Source organism: Psilocybe cubensis, chromosome 2, assembly GCF_017499595.1.
Source record: "Psilocybe cubensis strain MGC-MH-2018 chromosome 2, whole genome shotgun sequence".
Lineage (NCBI taxonomy): Eukaryota > Fungi > Basidiomycota > Agaricomycetes > Agaricales > Agrocybaceae > Psilocybe > Psilocybe cubensis.
Genome location: NC_063000.1, coordinates 3,729,964 through 3,745,967, shown reverse-complemented (window position 1 = coordinate 3,745,967; position 16,004 = coordinate 3,729,964). Strand labels below are relative to the sequence as shown.

The 16,004-nt window shown below is 47.0% G+C and overlaps 3 protein-coding genes across 3 annotated transcripts; 2 read left to right on the top strand and 1 right to left on the bottom strand.

Moving 5' to 3' along the window:
- Nucleotides 1-458: 458 nt before the first annotated feature.
- Nucleotides 459-4,777, bottom strand: JR316_0002715 (uncharacterized protein; the record flags this gene model as incomplete). The annotated part of the gene is made up of 8 exons (XM_047888502.1): nt 459-657; nt 718-1,322; nt 1,361-2,355; nt 2,447-2,923; nt 3,028-4,156; nt 4,217-4,507; nt 4,566-4,634; nt 4,691-4,777. 8 exons carry the CDS (start codon nt 4,775-4,777, stop codon nt 459-461), a joined length of 3,852 nt encoding a protein of 1,283 aa, XP_047753425.1.
- Nucleotides 4,778-5,260: 483 nt separating this feature from the next.
- JR316_0002714 (uncharacterized protein) lies at nt 5,261-7,150 on the top strand (the record flags this gene model as incomplete). Its single annotated transcript, XM_047888501.1, has 3 exons — nt 5,261-5,289; nt 5,460-5,730; nt 5,795-7,150. The coding sequence occupies 3 exons, from the start codon at nt 5,261-5,263 to the stop codon at nt 7,148-7,150; spliced, it is 1,656 nt and encodes a 551-aa protein (XP_047753424.1).
- A 1,571-nt stretch (nt 7,151-8,721) lies between these two features.
- JR316_0002713 (Rho GTPase-activating protein 21) lies at nt 8,722-15,796 on the top strand (the record flags this gene model as incomplete). The annotated part of the gene is made up of 11 exons (XM_047888500.1): nt 8,722-9,020; nt 9,082-11,673; nt 11,724-12,546; nt 12,596-13,078; nt 13,144-13,805; nt 13,871-14,724; nt 14,781-14,915; nt 14,975-15,157; nt 15,214-15,319; nt 15,375-15,528; nt 15,584-15,796. The coding sequence occupies 11 exons, from the start codon at nt 8,722-8,724 to the stop codon at nt 15,794-15,796; spliced, it is 6,504 nt and encodes a 2,167-aa protein (XP_047753423.1).
- Nucleotides 15,797-16,004: the final 208 nt, after the last annotated feature.

Below are 16,004 nucleotides of genomic sequence, written 5' to 3'. Positions count from 1 at the left end.
TGTGTCGCTCTTGCATTTTTCTGTGTTTTGTTTTTATTTTCATGTGATGATACTATTGTATCTGAATCCTACACTCATATATATTTGACTGCGATTGCGTTTGGTGTAAACGACAACAAGCTTTCACTAAATCCACCCGGAAGAAAACAAGCATTGTGGGTGTCATGAATACTATATGCTGACATTCAGTGAGGTTTGATATAGAAAAATTTCCAGTCAGAACCGCGAGAAAATTCTGCAATAGAACACGATAGACGGCGGGTCCGACTTTATAGAGCATTTTTCATACCCTTGAATTGTCCATCACGATTGGAACTGGCGTACTTATGTTTCAGTGGTCAAGATATTACACAGTAATCTCCTGGGTTCAGTATAATTTAGTGGCATCCAGACGTCGATACTGAGACAACACGAACAACTAGACCACCTATCAGTCCTCCTCTACGTCTCCCAGATGGTCAACGTTGTCCCATGTGAATAAAAGGAACCCATCTACGGAACGAAACATTTCGCGAACGTAGCTCTTTGACGGCAGCATGAAGAGCATATGCTGACTTGGACACATTAGGAATGTCTGTCTTCTCACCATTAGGACCACGGAAGAGTTCACGATAAAACGCATCGGCGACGACGGGCCCATCTTCATCCTTGATCATCCTGGACGCACATTATTCCAATTGGAGTCCCGCCTCATCTTTGAATGGTCGCTGAGCTTACCACATAGTACCGACAACCCGCTTAAATCCACAAAATAATAATCTGGCAGCCAAGCTCATAGCTTCGTCTGGCAGTTTTTTGTCGCCCATAGCAGTTTCGCAAGCAGAAAGAAATGCCAATCCACCATTGAGCATTTCTTCCTTGATAATCCTCGAGATCTTTAGTTGACCATCATCAAGCTTGAGCCAGCTGTCCAGTGGCTGGGACGGATTCTGGTGACCATGGCATGCAAAGTGAGCGATGGATACTTCTGAGAGGTGCGAAGCAACGGTTTCGACAGAGGCAGGAGATCCAGGGATCCCCATCGAAATAAGAGCATCGTGGGGTACATGGTCCTGGATTTTTTGCAAGTCCAAATTGGTCGATGGCAACTCGTGCGGCTGTATAACAGCCATCATCTTAAAGGTGGGTGGGGTAGGGGACGGCTTTGGGATCAGTATCCCAATGGTTGGAGTGTAAGAAGATATGAAGTAATCTGCTGCAGAGTCGATGACCGAATTGTCATCTGCATAAATGCCCGCAGCGTGTATAGGAAGGAAAGTAAAATAGCCAGTTGCACACCATTGAATAATGGGCGGATTATCTGACTTCTGCAAATTTTCTGTCTGAATACGTTCAAATATTAATGGGAGAAATAGCCGACCTTGATATCAAGTAGATCAATGACAGGCTTAACCAGCATTTCCCAAAGAATTACGAGAACTATCTTCAAAGTCAAGTCGGGTGGAATATCACCATCATCCTGGAAGCTAATTCCCCGCCTTATAAAACGCCCTACCTCAGACTCAAGTAAAATATTTTGCATGCCATCATGCATAGATCGTGATGTTGGCAGATCAGAGACAGCCATACGAACTAGATAGACAAGTCCACTTAAAAATTGCGCGCCCATGTCTGGAAGCCCGATATGATGTTGGGTTGTTGATATAATGAGGCAGTGGCTTTCGTCCGAGTTGGCGATGAGAAGTACAATAGGATGATTCGATGCTGCTGTTTTGAGCGTTGAGTAGCAGGGAGGACGGAGAAAATCTTCATATCCTGGCAAGCCCCTCACTTTGAGTATTATTTCTTCCCATTCTTCGTGGAGGCGATTAAGGCGAGACGATTCTTCGTCAATAGACAATCTGGTACGGTTGTCCAAAATATCGGCGGAAACGTTCCTCTGTGAGCCCGTCTCAAGTTCCCGAGCGATAATTTGTAACCTATGTGCAAATTTCGCATAATCCGGCTGTATGGCGCACAGTCGATCAAACGGTGATCGAAGAGAGAGGACCTGGGCCCAAAAGACACTTTTTCCGGCTTCTAACAATTCGACAGCCTTGGAAAATGATCCTGCCTGGATTGCGCATTGACATGCATCTCTAGCTAAGCCATCGGTTCCTAAATCTAATGCATGGTGACGTAATTCCATAGTCAAAGATAAAGCGGCAACTTTGGGCAGGATTTGTAACGCAGTGTCGTATGCAGCCAGTAGCGAAGTATGGCAGCTTTTGGCGTAAATTATCCACCTGGTGCAGATAGAAAGCGCCATGGGAGAAGATTGGAAGCGATACTGTACGGCACTGGACCACAACCTCACTGCTTCTTCAAAATCGTCGTTGGAGCCTCCATGCTCATATCGGGTGCATAGTGCAGTTGCTAGATCACAGAGACATAGATCAGTTGGGATCGGGAAGTGGCCGCAGTTCAAGAACCTCCCTGTAAATATAAATCGCTTCGTCGAGTTCACTTTTCTGCTTGCGTGACGCAAACCCGGTCAGCAAGGCCTTGGCTAGATTACGAAGAATCGAGTGTGGGAAAGGATGAGATGACGTTTGGAGTTCGAGAACATGCCGATAAGTCGATATTGCTTCATCAAGGTCACTTAGGACACAATCTTCCTTAAAACGGTCACTCAAAGCCACCGCCAGGTTGCTGAGCAAGTTAACTCGATCGGGATGGGTTGATGGTTGAAGTTCAAGAGCTTGTCTCTGTAGAGAAATGGCTTCATCAAGGTCGGCTCTCTGACCACATTGCCGCTCAAATCGATACGTCAACATGCTAGCCAGCGTGTCGAGAGATTTGAATCGCTCGGGATGAGGAACTGGTTGTAATTCAAGAGTTTCCCTAACCAAAGAGACAGCTTCATCCTGGTCAGTTTGCTGACCGCCTTGGGTATAGCGGGTGGAGAGAAAAGTGGCCAGATTGGTTAGAGAAGCACATCTGCCTGGATGTGGAGATGGTGTCAGTTCAAGTGCCTGCCTGATTATAGAAATTGCGTCATCCAGGTCGCTTTTCTGACCACTCAGCCAAATCGCATCCACAGCACACAGGAAAGATTGTTGAGAGAAGAGAATCGTTCGGAATCAGGCCATGGTCGAAGGTCGAGAGCTTGTTTGAGCAATGTAACGGCTTCATCAAGGTCGCTTTGTTGACGTCCTTTCTGAAATCGCAACCACAATGTGCTTGCCACATTCTCGAGAGACGAGGATTTTTCAGGTTGCAATTCAAGGACCTGTCTAAATATCCGAACTGCTTCATCAATATCACTCTGCTGTCCGTTTTCCCCCGAAAAGCGGAGACACAGTGCATTTGCTAGGCTAATCTGAATTAGGGTTCGAAAGGGATCGAGCAGTGGTAACAGTCCTAGGACTTCTCTGTACAGAGTAATAACTTCATCCAGGATGTTGTTCGGAACTCCATGCTCAAATTCAGCAATTAGAGCACATGCTAGATAGTTGAGAGTCAAAGGTCGAAGGGGATGGTGCGACGGTTGCAGCTTAAGGCCCGTTCTGTACAGAGATATAGCTTCTTCAAGATCACTTTCCTGACCGCTGTGCTTAAACCGGGTCAACAGGGCAGAAGCCAGGTTGGTGATCCAACGAGTAAGGTCGTCGCTTCCTTCGAGTAGCTGTCTCATACCTTTCCTGTAGAACTGGACGGAGGTATCCAAATGGTTTATGTTGCCCGTGTCTTCAAATAGTTCTTGAAATTGTACCGCACATCTAAACATGTCGTCTGGAGCATTCTTTTCTTGAGCAATCAGTTTCATCAGGTAAGGGATAATCGCCTCCATGTCAGAGGCATTCCCGGCAATAAGGAATCGTTGAAATAACAACTCGGTGACTTTCATGACTAATTCACGTTCCTGATCCTCGTTTTTGCAAATTTTGAGAGCGTCATCGAGGGCACAAATTGCTGCGTCTAGGTCACTAGTCACTGAACGAGCGTGATGATGATGTCGAGCATATAGCCCTTCAGCAAGTGTACTGCAAGCTGTCAACCGAGTATCATGCAGTGACGCCAGATGTGGAAGGGCCTGATTGAGGAGGAAGATAACCGTGTCGCAAACGACAAAAGATATCGATCGGTTGAATTCTGATAACAGAATATTGGCAACTCGTTCCATAGCTTTCACATCATCGTCGTCTTCTTCAAGTTGACCCGAGGGGGTATTGTCCTGCAGCAGTCTCAGCCTTTAACAAATAAAATTTCCAGGAATTTAATGTGCATTACTTACTTCATGTTGTATGTCGTTTGTACCTGAGTGTGGCTCTAATTGGAGGCGCATACTTTCCGCCAAATCGGACAATTCACCAGTGTGCGTCGTCCGAGTAACCAATGCGCACTGAAGATTGTGCAATGCGTCTGAATAGAGAGGGTGTGTTGGCAAACGGTGGTCTATGACTCGCCGAAATAGATGAATGGCAGTATTGAGGGCCGAAAGTGACTGTTTTGCTTTTTCTTCCGCCATAAGCCAAGATGCAAAGCCGACGACTTCAATGGCTTCTTCTTCGCTGCTGATCAATATCTATCGCAAAACGGCCTGTTAATTAGTTTTTGACAGAGAAAGCTGGATCCATGCATACATCGATTTCGTCAATGTTCGAACTTGATTCGGTGACTAATGCTACATTTACGCTCTGCCTCAATGAGCCCTGAGTATGTATCATTGTCAAATCAGTCTAGGCCTTTGGCAACCGTCATTACGCACTTCATGATCTGCGACAGAGGATGGTCTAGAGATGCGAGCAGGTGTAGCATCATTGTCGTGATTATCTTCGATGGGAGAGTCAACCATGATGATTGACCGTAAAAGTGGACGGTGACAAGGCTGCTTTCAACTGGAGAAGCTGCGAGCTTTTGAGTATCATGGTCAGTTCGTGACGCAAATCTTGGGATGATCAAACCACACACCTTTTACACAGCCCAAAGATTCACAAAGACGAAACCTTGTATAATTCATTATATGAATACTACTATCTGTACCCTGTGTTCGGTTTCGACGTCGCTTCGCCAGGTTAATTGCGATACTTGTTGGGAATTTGATTCCAACAGACTCACGAGTCCCAATGAGAAATGTCGAAATGTCCAATGTCAGTCACATGCTTTGGCAACCAATGCAGTGTACCATGCACCGCCGCTTTGCTAGCAATTGCTGTTTTCCACCTCATGATCAGGCCGTACGTCTTTATGAACATCTTTAGAACCTTCTCTTGCCCAGTGGTTATGGGAAACATCTGGTTTACTATATACGTGCTCTGAGGTACCTATCACCTATGAGATGGCACTTGCCAAACCCGTTGAGCAAATGTACGCATTTTTCTCTCAGTAACAGATCGGCATGTTGTGACACTGAGACGTTAATCATAGCCTGTAACTGTTAACACAGCCGAAATATCCTTTGGCATCCCATACAGACTGGTATAATAGATTGACTATAAGCCATCTTATAAGGATCCAACCCTTCTACCGTTCTACAGATCAACCGCCTCTATCATTGACACGCCCGGGCCTATGCATCATTGCCTTCAAGTCACCGAAATCCTCGACTTGATACTCACCGATCTCTTCGAGAGCAGGGAAGGGCCACATTCGAGGGGTGATTTGCTCTCAGTGGGGTTAACGTGTCAAGATTTCCTTGAAGTTGCTTTGGACATCCTCTGGGGCACTCAAACAAGCCTTGTACCCCTGATAAAGACCTTGCCATGTAATCTATGGAAAGAAGGGGGATCAGGGTTTGATAAAACACTCGTAAGTTTGTTTTATACACTTTCGGGATCCATTAGACCAGGTTTAACATTCAACTTCATATTAGCAACTGTTGGTTGAAGACAACTTAACACATGGTGAAGAAGCAAGATTCTATTTCTACGCCAAACGTATACGTCGATTAAATTATGTTCCTTATACCTGGTATAGAATATCGCCGAGTGACGCACCGCCGCATGATTTGATGATAATACGCGTCCTCTGGAATATCAGGCAAAACAAAGAAGTTCCCCTCTTCCCACGTCTACAACATGTAGAGTTCTCCACGATACAACACGCATCTCTTTGCCTCGATATATTTTTAGAATCAAAACAAGTCTCCTTATCGCTGTACTGGAGTCATTCCACCGACAACATGGATAAACTAGTCCCTATAATCAAGAAACACGCGCTCAATATGCAAGAACTTGACCTAGATTCTTTCCAAGGCATAAAAAGACATCCAGCTGTAGAAAACTATTTTGCTCTTTCTCAATTGGTGTTAGCCATGGAGGATCTCCGGGGGTTGGCGTGTGGTCCTCATATTCTCAATACCGAAGCGATCGGCTATTTATCATCCCTTCCTCACCTTCTTAAATTGCATCTACCGCACAACTCACAGGAAATTGTGGCTGGATTGGAGAAAAGGCATTCTCTTACACAGAACAAGCAGCCATTTCCAGAACTACAAGATCTATTCATCCGAGAAACGAAGCTTTCTACGTTCGCCACTCTCATGCGATACCTGCTTCCGTTGCAAATTCGAAAATTGGTGGTGGAATTAAGCAACGAATTCAGCGCTCAAGATGTGATACAATCCCTCACAGCTTTATCCATGGGAAGTTCTCGATGGACCAATGTTCATCAAATCGCGTTTAAACAGATGTCGACTAATTCCAGGCACGGTCACAGTCGTAAATTAGATGAAACGGTCGTCATTAATTGCTTCGTTCTGTCCCCTTTGTTGAACTTCCCCAACTTGACTACTCTTGAGTTGGACATGCTATGCGTGTTTGACCTCCGCGATTCAGATATAACTTCTATGGCGGATGCGTGGCCGAGGCTACGCCATTTACGGCTTGGGCCTCTGGAGGGATGGTACATGCCATCGGGGATCACATATAGCGGTTTACTCCATCTTTTACTGAAGTGCCCCGATCTAGAATACCTGGCAATTGTGTTCAATCCTGCGAGCGATATCCCCCGCGACATCAAACAAGGTCACATTAATAGGAATATTACATATTTCTACGTTGGAAACTCGATACCGTCGGCTAGACGGTACGAACCCATTGGAAAGTTCTTGGCCACAATCCTTCCATGTTGTCGTGGATTTGGTGGAAGATGGCAAGTAAAGCAAGACGAAGTCGCTCGTCGTCGATGGGATTCTGTCCTGACCGTCATGAGAAACTCGCAAAAATAGTGCTTCTCTAGTTAAGGCCATTCAAATTCAGTTTAGTGAGCAAATGATGGGATAGGCTAGCAACAAATTCTTTGTACCGATTAATTCTGATGAGTGACGCGTTGACGCCTAATACTAATAGAAATTTTGGGTACTTTTTGAGAGGAAGCGCTTAAATGTTAGATGAACATGCGAGGTTGTCAATGGAGCATGAGGTTGCAAGTTTAATGTTCGACTGAGCTATAAATCGTCCTTAGGACTGCGCAAGATGGGTAGGTGTCGCGCCATCGTCACATAAAACGCATTCTGCACTGTTTCAGCAAAATAAAGAATCTTTCGACCGAATATAGTCTCGAGCCGCAAATCTGTGTTTGAACACTACATAATTTTATCTTAGGCACAGATAGTTTGAACACGTCCCATAGAATGTTACGTGGTTAAAACTCACTGTCAAGGCCCCATTACCTTCCCCCTTTTGTGTCGTAAGAACCGTCTAAATGGCCACATTGCCCGATACATTTTAATCCTGCTTGATGTGAGAATATACGGGGTGGTTCGACCTTGTTGTCTTGAGGACATTTCGGTTCCAAGGGAGCATCAAGAAATAAGTAGGAATGATTCAAAAGCCATATCATGTTAGGCCAAAAAATTATCTCCTTGCAGGTTCCTGAACTAGTACGATCGCGGCAGCGGCTTGTTGGCATGTAGCGAGCAATGCAGGAAGCTAGGCTGGCTGGCAGAAATAGAATCTGTTGTTGACATGTCCTTCCGGCCGTAGGTGTTGTGCGGGGAGATGAGGCGGGCGAGCATCACAGGCAAAAATAACGCGGTCCAAGTACTGTGCTGACCCGCTTTGAGGTTCGCCAGTGACAGGAGCAGTTGACAGCGCAATTGAAATTTGACTTGCTATTCGGAGCGCGCGTGGGTGAGGGCTCTTCTGTGGTACATCCTCTCTCTACTTATCTGGCGACCCGCGTTCACTCGGTGCTTCTCTTGAGACTTAAGCGTCAAACCAGAGCCACGTAACCTGGCAGACGGGTCGTTAAGTTGTGTACGTCAGCGGCGTTTCAATAGCTATTGTCCTCTAGTCGACCCAGTTGAAGCTAGATACCGTTTTTCCGCACCATTATAGGTCAGGTAAATTACCCTATTGATGCTCGAGCTCCTATCGAGAACGAAAATGTCGAAAGTACAAGTGAGAAAAGATTGACAGATGGTCCTTATCTGAATACAAATGGACTTCGGAGTAGGAAGCGTGATGGATGTCGGAAATCAAAAGAGGTTTGAAGGGAACTGTACATAGCAAATAACACCGATTTGTTGATAGCCCTCTCTTAATCCCGGTCACTCATGACTTTTACCTTTCTGTCGTGTACGACTAGGCTATAGCCATTGTACGCGCTTTTTATCGCGATAACTACCGTTACTGACATTTTTTATGCAGGGGGTTGGGCCAATCCATTGAACGGTCGACGTGTTCACAAAAGTGACACGATATTTCCAACATATCCGCAGAGGAGTCTCCAAAACATCCTTCAACATCCTCCAAAGACACTCTTTTTACGAAACGAAGAATACGATCTATTGCCGCAATGGCACCACGTCGCGGTCTCTCGCCCAATAACTTGGCTCCTCAAGAATCTTTGACACCGAATGGACCATCCTCTTCCCTGCAAGTACAACATCCACGTTCGACGTCCCCCTCGTCCGGATTCACTCAATTTCTATCGAAACCTTCGAAATGGTTCAGTCGGAGCGCATCTGCATCGAAGGTGCCGACATCGCCCCCCGAATTCAAGCCAAACGCTAGCACTGGTAGTCGAAAGCATAAGATTTCTCGCCCAACGGACCCTCGGCCAATAATGGATGCATATGCAGGAGGGGCTAGTCGGTGAGTCGTGCATAACCTGACGTTGATCATATTTTGTTCATGCTGTTGTCTTTCAATTCAGCTCTGTTCTCGACCTTTCAGCCAGGCCTCCTGGGTCTCTTGAACTCTCGAGATTTCAAACTCCCAGCACGCCCTCAAGCCCAACAAATCAGCGGCCAGCAGCACTCGGAGACCTCAGAAATACCTCAAGGAAAGCATGGTCGCGTTCAGCGGATGACTTGAGCAAAGTTTCTCCAGCACTCTTTTCTCCTATCAAGACGTCATTTCAAGACCGAGTGGCAGAATACCGCAGTAGAAGTGACAGTGCTGCTAGCGCTGTCTCTCCTTCAAGCCCGACCTCAGCAGGCAGCATATATAACGGACATCATCCGTTCCCCACCGTTGATCCATCTCCATCGACGTCTCCTCCACGCAGTGCTACGCTTCCTGCAGTCTCCATTTCTATCGAAGCTCCTGCCCCAGATCAGGATTCAGTACCCCTGAGCTCCTCTCCAACTCATGTCCGCACACGTTCGCATTCTTTCACACCCAAGCAGTCTTCAAAACTAGCTACTCCACGCTATCCTCCTAGTCCTCAACGCGCGAATGAAAGGGACCATGATGGGAGAGATGGAGACCAATCTTTCCAAGGAACGCCTACTCGTCCTACTTTCAATTTCGGTTTCGGTGGGGTCAACCAAAGTAAACCTCAGCAGGAATCAAATGTTGCGCCATCTCCTATTGCTTCTCATCGTGCTACCACACTTCTGCCTCCTCCGACAATCGTCGAGCCCGATCAACACAAAGACGAGAAGGACGAGATGGATCCAAAGCGGTCGTCCCAAATCCTATATCACAGCGGGTTTATAAACAGACTTGCCGACGTTCCGGCGAACTTTAACCAGGCAAATTTGCCTTTATCTAAAGGGTGGAAGCCCTTCAAACTCGAGCTCAAAGGATCAAAATTGTATTTCTATAAACCACCAGGAGATCGAGCAAATGGTATTCGAGACCTTTTCCCAACCACATTAGTTCCTCCATCAGAACAGGACAACGATGACGATAACAATGCCGAATCTTCAAATGCTCAATCAGAAGATTTGGACGGGTCTGGCCGTTCGCGGAAAGGCAAGGCTAAAGACGATGGTGGCCCAGTCGCTATGGCTCGCAAAAAACGCGCTTATTGGGGACGAAAGACTCACCCAGATCTGATACTTGATGCATCCGGCAATGTTGAAAAAGGCACATTTGAGGCCCTTACTCACGAAGCTGTCTTCGCGACTACTTTCTCAATTGCAGACACCGAAGCCTCGTCGGAAGAGGGTGGAAAGCAAAGGTGGCAAGAGTTTTCTGCTTCCGTCATTGTTTCCGTTCCTGTGGTCGTTGGCCGACAAATCTTCGAAGTTGAATTTTTGAGATGCTGTTCGTATCTCGTCAGTGGAGCAGAAGACACTTTTCAGGCAGAAGCCAAGTCTAGGGTATCATGGCTTGCCACCGAATATCTTCGATGTCATGGGCAACCCGCCGACGCGGCGGCTTGGGATGACTGGAAGCGTGATACCATTCCTGATGTAGTTCTCAGTTGCGAAGGGCCAGAATTTTCTTCTGCTGTTCCTGTAACTCCCTCGTCCAAGGCAGTATACCAAGCTTCTCCTGCACCAAGCGATGGATCTCCACATGTCCATATGTTTTCTCCGCGACCTGAAGGTGGTGCAAAAATGATATCTCTTTTAGAGGCACTTTCACCCCTTCCTCCATCACATTCTTCAAGGCAAGGATTGGCTCCTCCCAACGGTCGATTCCCATGGAGCGTTTTACAAGAGGAGGGGTTAACAAGAGACCTTTTGCTCAGACTAGACCCATATCTCGTTGCAAGGAGTTTAGCGCTCTTCCATCGTTCCGTCTTAGACATGTGCCCCGACAATATCACCGTCGAATTTATTACTGGCACACCAACTCGGTCTGAAGACGAAAACGACAACGCTTCAAGTTCTTCTGAATCATTCGCATCTCTCTTTGGAAGCGATGATCACCCTCATTGGCTCACGAAAATGGTACTACTACAAATTCTTGGGACGGATAATTCGAGCGGACATAGCTACGCCAGTCAAATACCTGCACATCTATCTTCACCTGCGCGTCGGTCTGAAGACCGTGGCAACACTCAAACTTCACGGACACATTCCAGATCAGAGCTGGTATCTGTATGGGCAAGAATCGGCGAATTTTGTCGCACTGCGGGTGATGAGTGCTCTTGGAAAGCCATAAGCGCTGCCCTCTGCTCTCGTCCTGTTGCTCGCTTGGACAAGGTATGGAAAAGGGTGGACCCTCAAGCGCTAGCTGCCATCGAGTCTTGGGCCAATTACGTTGGTGAAGACGGACCTCCGTCTGTTTCCCAACCAGCCGCTACAGTCTGGGGTGGGGATGTCAAAATTCGTCTAAATCACGAAATAGCGAAAGCCACTGGCGACGGGGAAGCGATGATACCAATGGGTCATGTGACCAAGGCCAGGTCATTATTCGAAACTTTTCGCAAGTCGTTTTTGCTCTGCCCGAGGAAGACCTACATTTCAGAGAATGATATCGGAGACGATCTACGAAATTTGGTGGCGTATTGGCGTGATACTGCTGCTCAGGGGGGTATGACGAGTGGATTAGCTGTCAAATTCCAAAGGTGCGTTTTTGTTCATTCACTCTAATAATTAATATTTAATGACTTTGTAGAGTGGAGCAATTCATGTCCCTGTCTCTTGCTGCTGAACCAAGGAGGAAAGGTCTTTTTGAGCCATTCTTTTGGACCAGGACATCATCACAAACACCATCAACATCCCTTGTCCCATTATTATTCCCCGAACCTTTGCCAACCATCACTCTCATCGACCGATCCAAACTAGTTCGAGGGCGGTATGACAGCGACAACACAGATCTGCAATACCTTCGCAGTCTGGACGCTCAACTGCGTCAGGAAGCAGGCCGACAGCCTCTTGGTTTTGATGTCAAACAAGACTTTACAAAACGTCTTATTTTGGGACAAGGCGGCACGGTGATTTCGGTGTATCAGGGTGAACTTTTGTTGGTTGTCCAGAGCGGTGGTTTCGAGTCGGCACCTAACTCCCGCCCAACTTCTTCGCGCATTTCTTCTCGTCCTGGAAGCACGGTTACTGATCATGGGGTAGAAAAATCTGTTAGCCGTAACCCATCCATTCGTGTCAAGCCAAGTTCGTCCCAGGGACTTGATCGCAAAACTAGTATAGCTCGCCGAAGTTCCTTGCCAACAGTTTCGCACCTCAGTCGCGCCAATTTTGTTACGGCTGAGCCATCGTCGGACCCTCCGCTACGGGTGATTGTTCAAGCAGGAACCCTGAACACCCTCGTTAATGTTCTTGTGCACGGGCTGGACAAAATTTCTGTGTCAGTTGCAGACGATAACGGAGAAATGTCATTGCGAGAGGGAATGACAAGAGAATTGGTTGTTGATCGAGCCGAGTTCGCGAAGGTTTGGTGGAGTGTTTTCCGGAGCTTTGTCACGCCATTTGTGTTCTTTGAGGTATGGTTGTTTTGCGACAATATAACCCAATTTACTGATGTTTTTTTAGCTTTTAAGAAAAATATATATTTCTGCTCAACCTCCAGGCTCGTCGCCCACGATTGCTCAATATATGCAGGTGATAAACAAACGGAGCGAAGTTCTGTCAACAACGAAGGAGTGGCTGACCTCTGGTGGTGGAGCTCAAGATATTTTGGACGACACGCAGCTTTACAATGCTGTTGAAAATTTCTTGGATAACACTTCAGATCATCTCTTATTCAAATCAACCATGGCAGACGCGCCACCTGTACAAAAAGCCTGGGAGTCGTTAATGGAGGAAAAAGACACTGTCAAGGCCACTTTCATTTCGCAGACTATGCGACCGACTATTTCGCGTGGCCATCATCAACAACGTTCTCAGGGGCGGGGTGCTCGGACTCGAAATATTAGTACTCGCGAACCTCCAGATCTCGATAGGATGGACCCTGAAGCATTTGTTGATAATTTAGATGGAATGGCTTGTGCGGCTTTCAGTAATGTGACACAGGAGGTTCGTGCATCGTGGTAGCTTGCAGATCTATGGGCTATATATTGACCCTTTTTGAACATTGTTAGGATCTTTATATTACAGCGGATCTACTCGAGGTACAAACTTCGGATAGGACTGGTTGGTTTTCCCCACGCGACGTGCCTTCATTAGAGGAGACAGTTGAGATCCAGACTATCTACTCCCAAATCCAAGAAGTCGAACCGTCTTCTCTGATCTCGGAGCTAAGTCAGGATGCCCTTTATCGACTTCTACCACCAGGTGTTCGAAGTTGCATCAGAGCCTATGGCATCATTCGCAAATGGCTCATATCCAAGCTAATTGCGCCGAGAATCGGTCTTCGTGCAAGGCAGGCTCGCATGGAACTATTAGTGCAGGCTATCGAAGTCTCCCGTTTGCGCAATACAGAAACACCTTCCACAGCGCAGCTGATGGATCAGCCTTGTGTTCGGTCTTTTGTAGAGGCGGTAACAACATCAGCCATTCTCAGTGTGGAGAGTCGGTTGCATTCGCGGGCGTGGCAAGGTGTAGGCGCGAATCGTGGAAGCGCGTGCGACTCGGTCGCGTCTCTCTTGCATCGACCTTACGTTCAATCTACATCCTCTGTGGAATCATTAACTGTAGATATGGGATGGCTACTAGAGCGGATGCTTGAAATAATTTCAACGTCAGATGTCATAGAGGCTTCATCGCAAGAGGGTCAAAACCTTGTCAATTTTGATAAACGCAGGTACGCATGATACACAACTATTTTCATTTTGTGAACCTTCGGCTAATCTAGTAAACTCTGTACAGGCACCTCTGCAATCTCATCAGAAAAGCCGGGTCCCTTCCCTCCGAGCGTAAGAACGCAGATTCGGAAGAATCTCATAGACGAGGCTTCGAGCGCCTTAACAACATCGAGAAGGAGGTCCTTGCACTGCAGTTTGACTACCGGGGAATAAAGGAGGAGGCATACAAGGAAGCAACGGCGCCTGGGGTTAATGGCGTCCCTCCATCCATGAAAAAGGCGATTCGGCCATTCTATAGGCTGGTGACGGCGCAGGTAGAGAAGAACAGAAGGGACAAAACTCTGCGGGGCCGGCTGCAAAAGGAGAAGATCCAAGAGCAATCCAGGATCGAGCGGCGCGACGATCTCCTGAACAGAGCGATGATGCGAGGGCCACGCGGCGGGAGCAATAAACCTATATCAAACCCGCACCACCAGGGACAGGGCCAGCACCAGCAAAAACAGCACAGGAACAAGAAGAGTATGTCTGCGTTCTTGAACTTCATGCGGCCTATTTCCAGTGCGTTCGTCTCGTCGGATAACAGCCCTCAACATCTGGGTCTGAGACGCACGCCTTCGAAGCTGGACTTCGCTACGACGGGAAAGCCGACGCTTGTGCTGAGCATTTTGGACGCCCAGGTTGCACAGTTTATCAACAATGAGCGGTCGTACACATTCCAACTCGACACAGAGGATGGAGGTCACTACCTCTTGCAGGCAACGAGCAAGCGCGATATGACTAAATGGCTCGAGACCATTTCGCGAGTCACTAAAAACGCGGCCAAGCGTCGCCTGACATATATTGGCAATTCGCCGAAACCTCAGATCGCCGACCACATACATTCACATCCGATAGTGGCGTCTCGCGACCCCAAAGCTGGTATGTGATGGCTCCTTTTAAGCTTAGTTATAGCTAACTGATTATTGGTTTTGTAGTGTTTGGGGTTGAACTTGAATTCCTCCTTCGTCGAGAAGCAGGTTCAGATCATATACCACCTGGCACTGTGCCAGTTATCATCGAACAATGCTTGTCGGCTGTGGAGGCCCGTGGTTTGATGGAAGTCGGAATATGTACGCAAATTTACCTTCTTGTGCAGCGACGGAACATTCTGACTCATTTCTTGATACAGACCGTATTGCTGGTGCCACGACCGAAATCAATGCGCTCAAAGAGGCATACAACAAAGGCGAATTCCCGATTCGTGAAACGACCGACGTCCATGCGATTTGTGATCTGGTCAAGTCGTGGTTCCGAGTGCTTCCTGAGCCCGTCTTTCCAGCATCGTCTTATTTCGAAGTGATGGAGGCGATGAGTGCGTCCATTATCACTCTTTGTTTATTACAACTAAATCTTATAAATGTGTTTTAGGGCAAGAAAACCTAGAGGACCGCTTGCAGCGCATTCGTCAAGTCGTCCAAGCTCTTCCTCAGCCCAATTTTGATATCTTGCGAAGAGTCTCAGAACACCTTGACAAGTAAGCACACAGCGAGCGAAATTGTCGTCGTGATCTCATACCTTTTTTCTCGTAGGGTTACCGATTATGAGGAACACAATCATATGACTGCTGAGGCTCTGGCCATTGTGTTCAGCCCTAACTTGCTCAGGGCACCTCAGAACGACTTTGTGATGATCCTGAACAACATGGGTCTCTCACACAAGTTAGTCAAAGCTCTCATTACCCACGTAAGCTGCACTTCACATTATATTTTCGGTATGGAGTTCTTACCCGTCATTATAGTTCCATATAATCTTCGATGAAGTGGATCAAGAAGTTGAGGGAGAAAATCATTCTGAAGATGACGAAAACGACCTGGACTCGCCAATTCTTGAAGAAGATGAAGACGAAATTCCAGAAGAACCAAGCTATGAACATGACCAACAGCGCCATGAACACGAGCATGAACCCACTCATGACCGCCATGACCTCGTCGAGCCTACAACTCCGCAATAGCAATTCGCAGCTCGACCACGGAAACATATGCCAATATACCCCAACCCTACCTAATTAGTAACTCCCCCATACCGAGGATTATTTTCGCATCTAGTGCTTACTGATAACCATTATTCCTCGTTATGCATGTATACCTATAAGATTTAGTTAGCTAGTAGCAACATCAACTTGCCCTGCCACCCCCTGCCCCACATCAACTCGCATATTA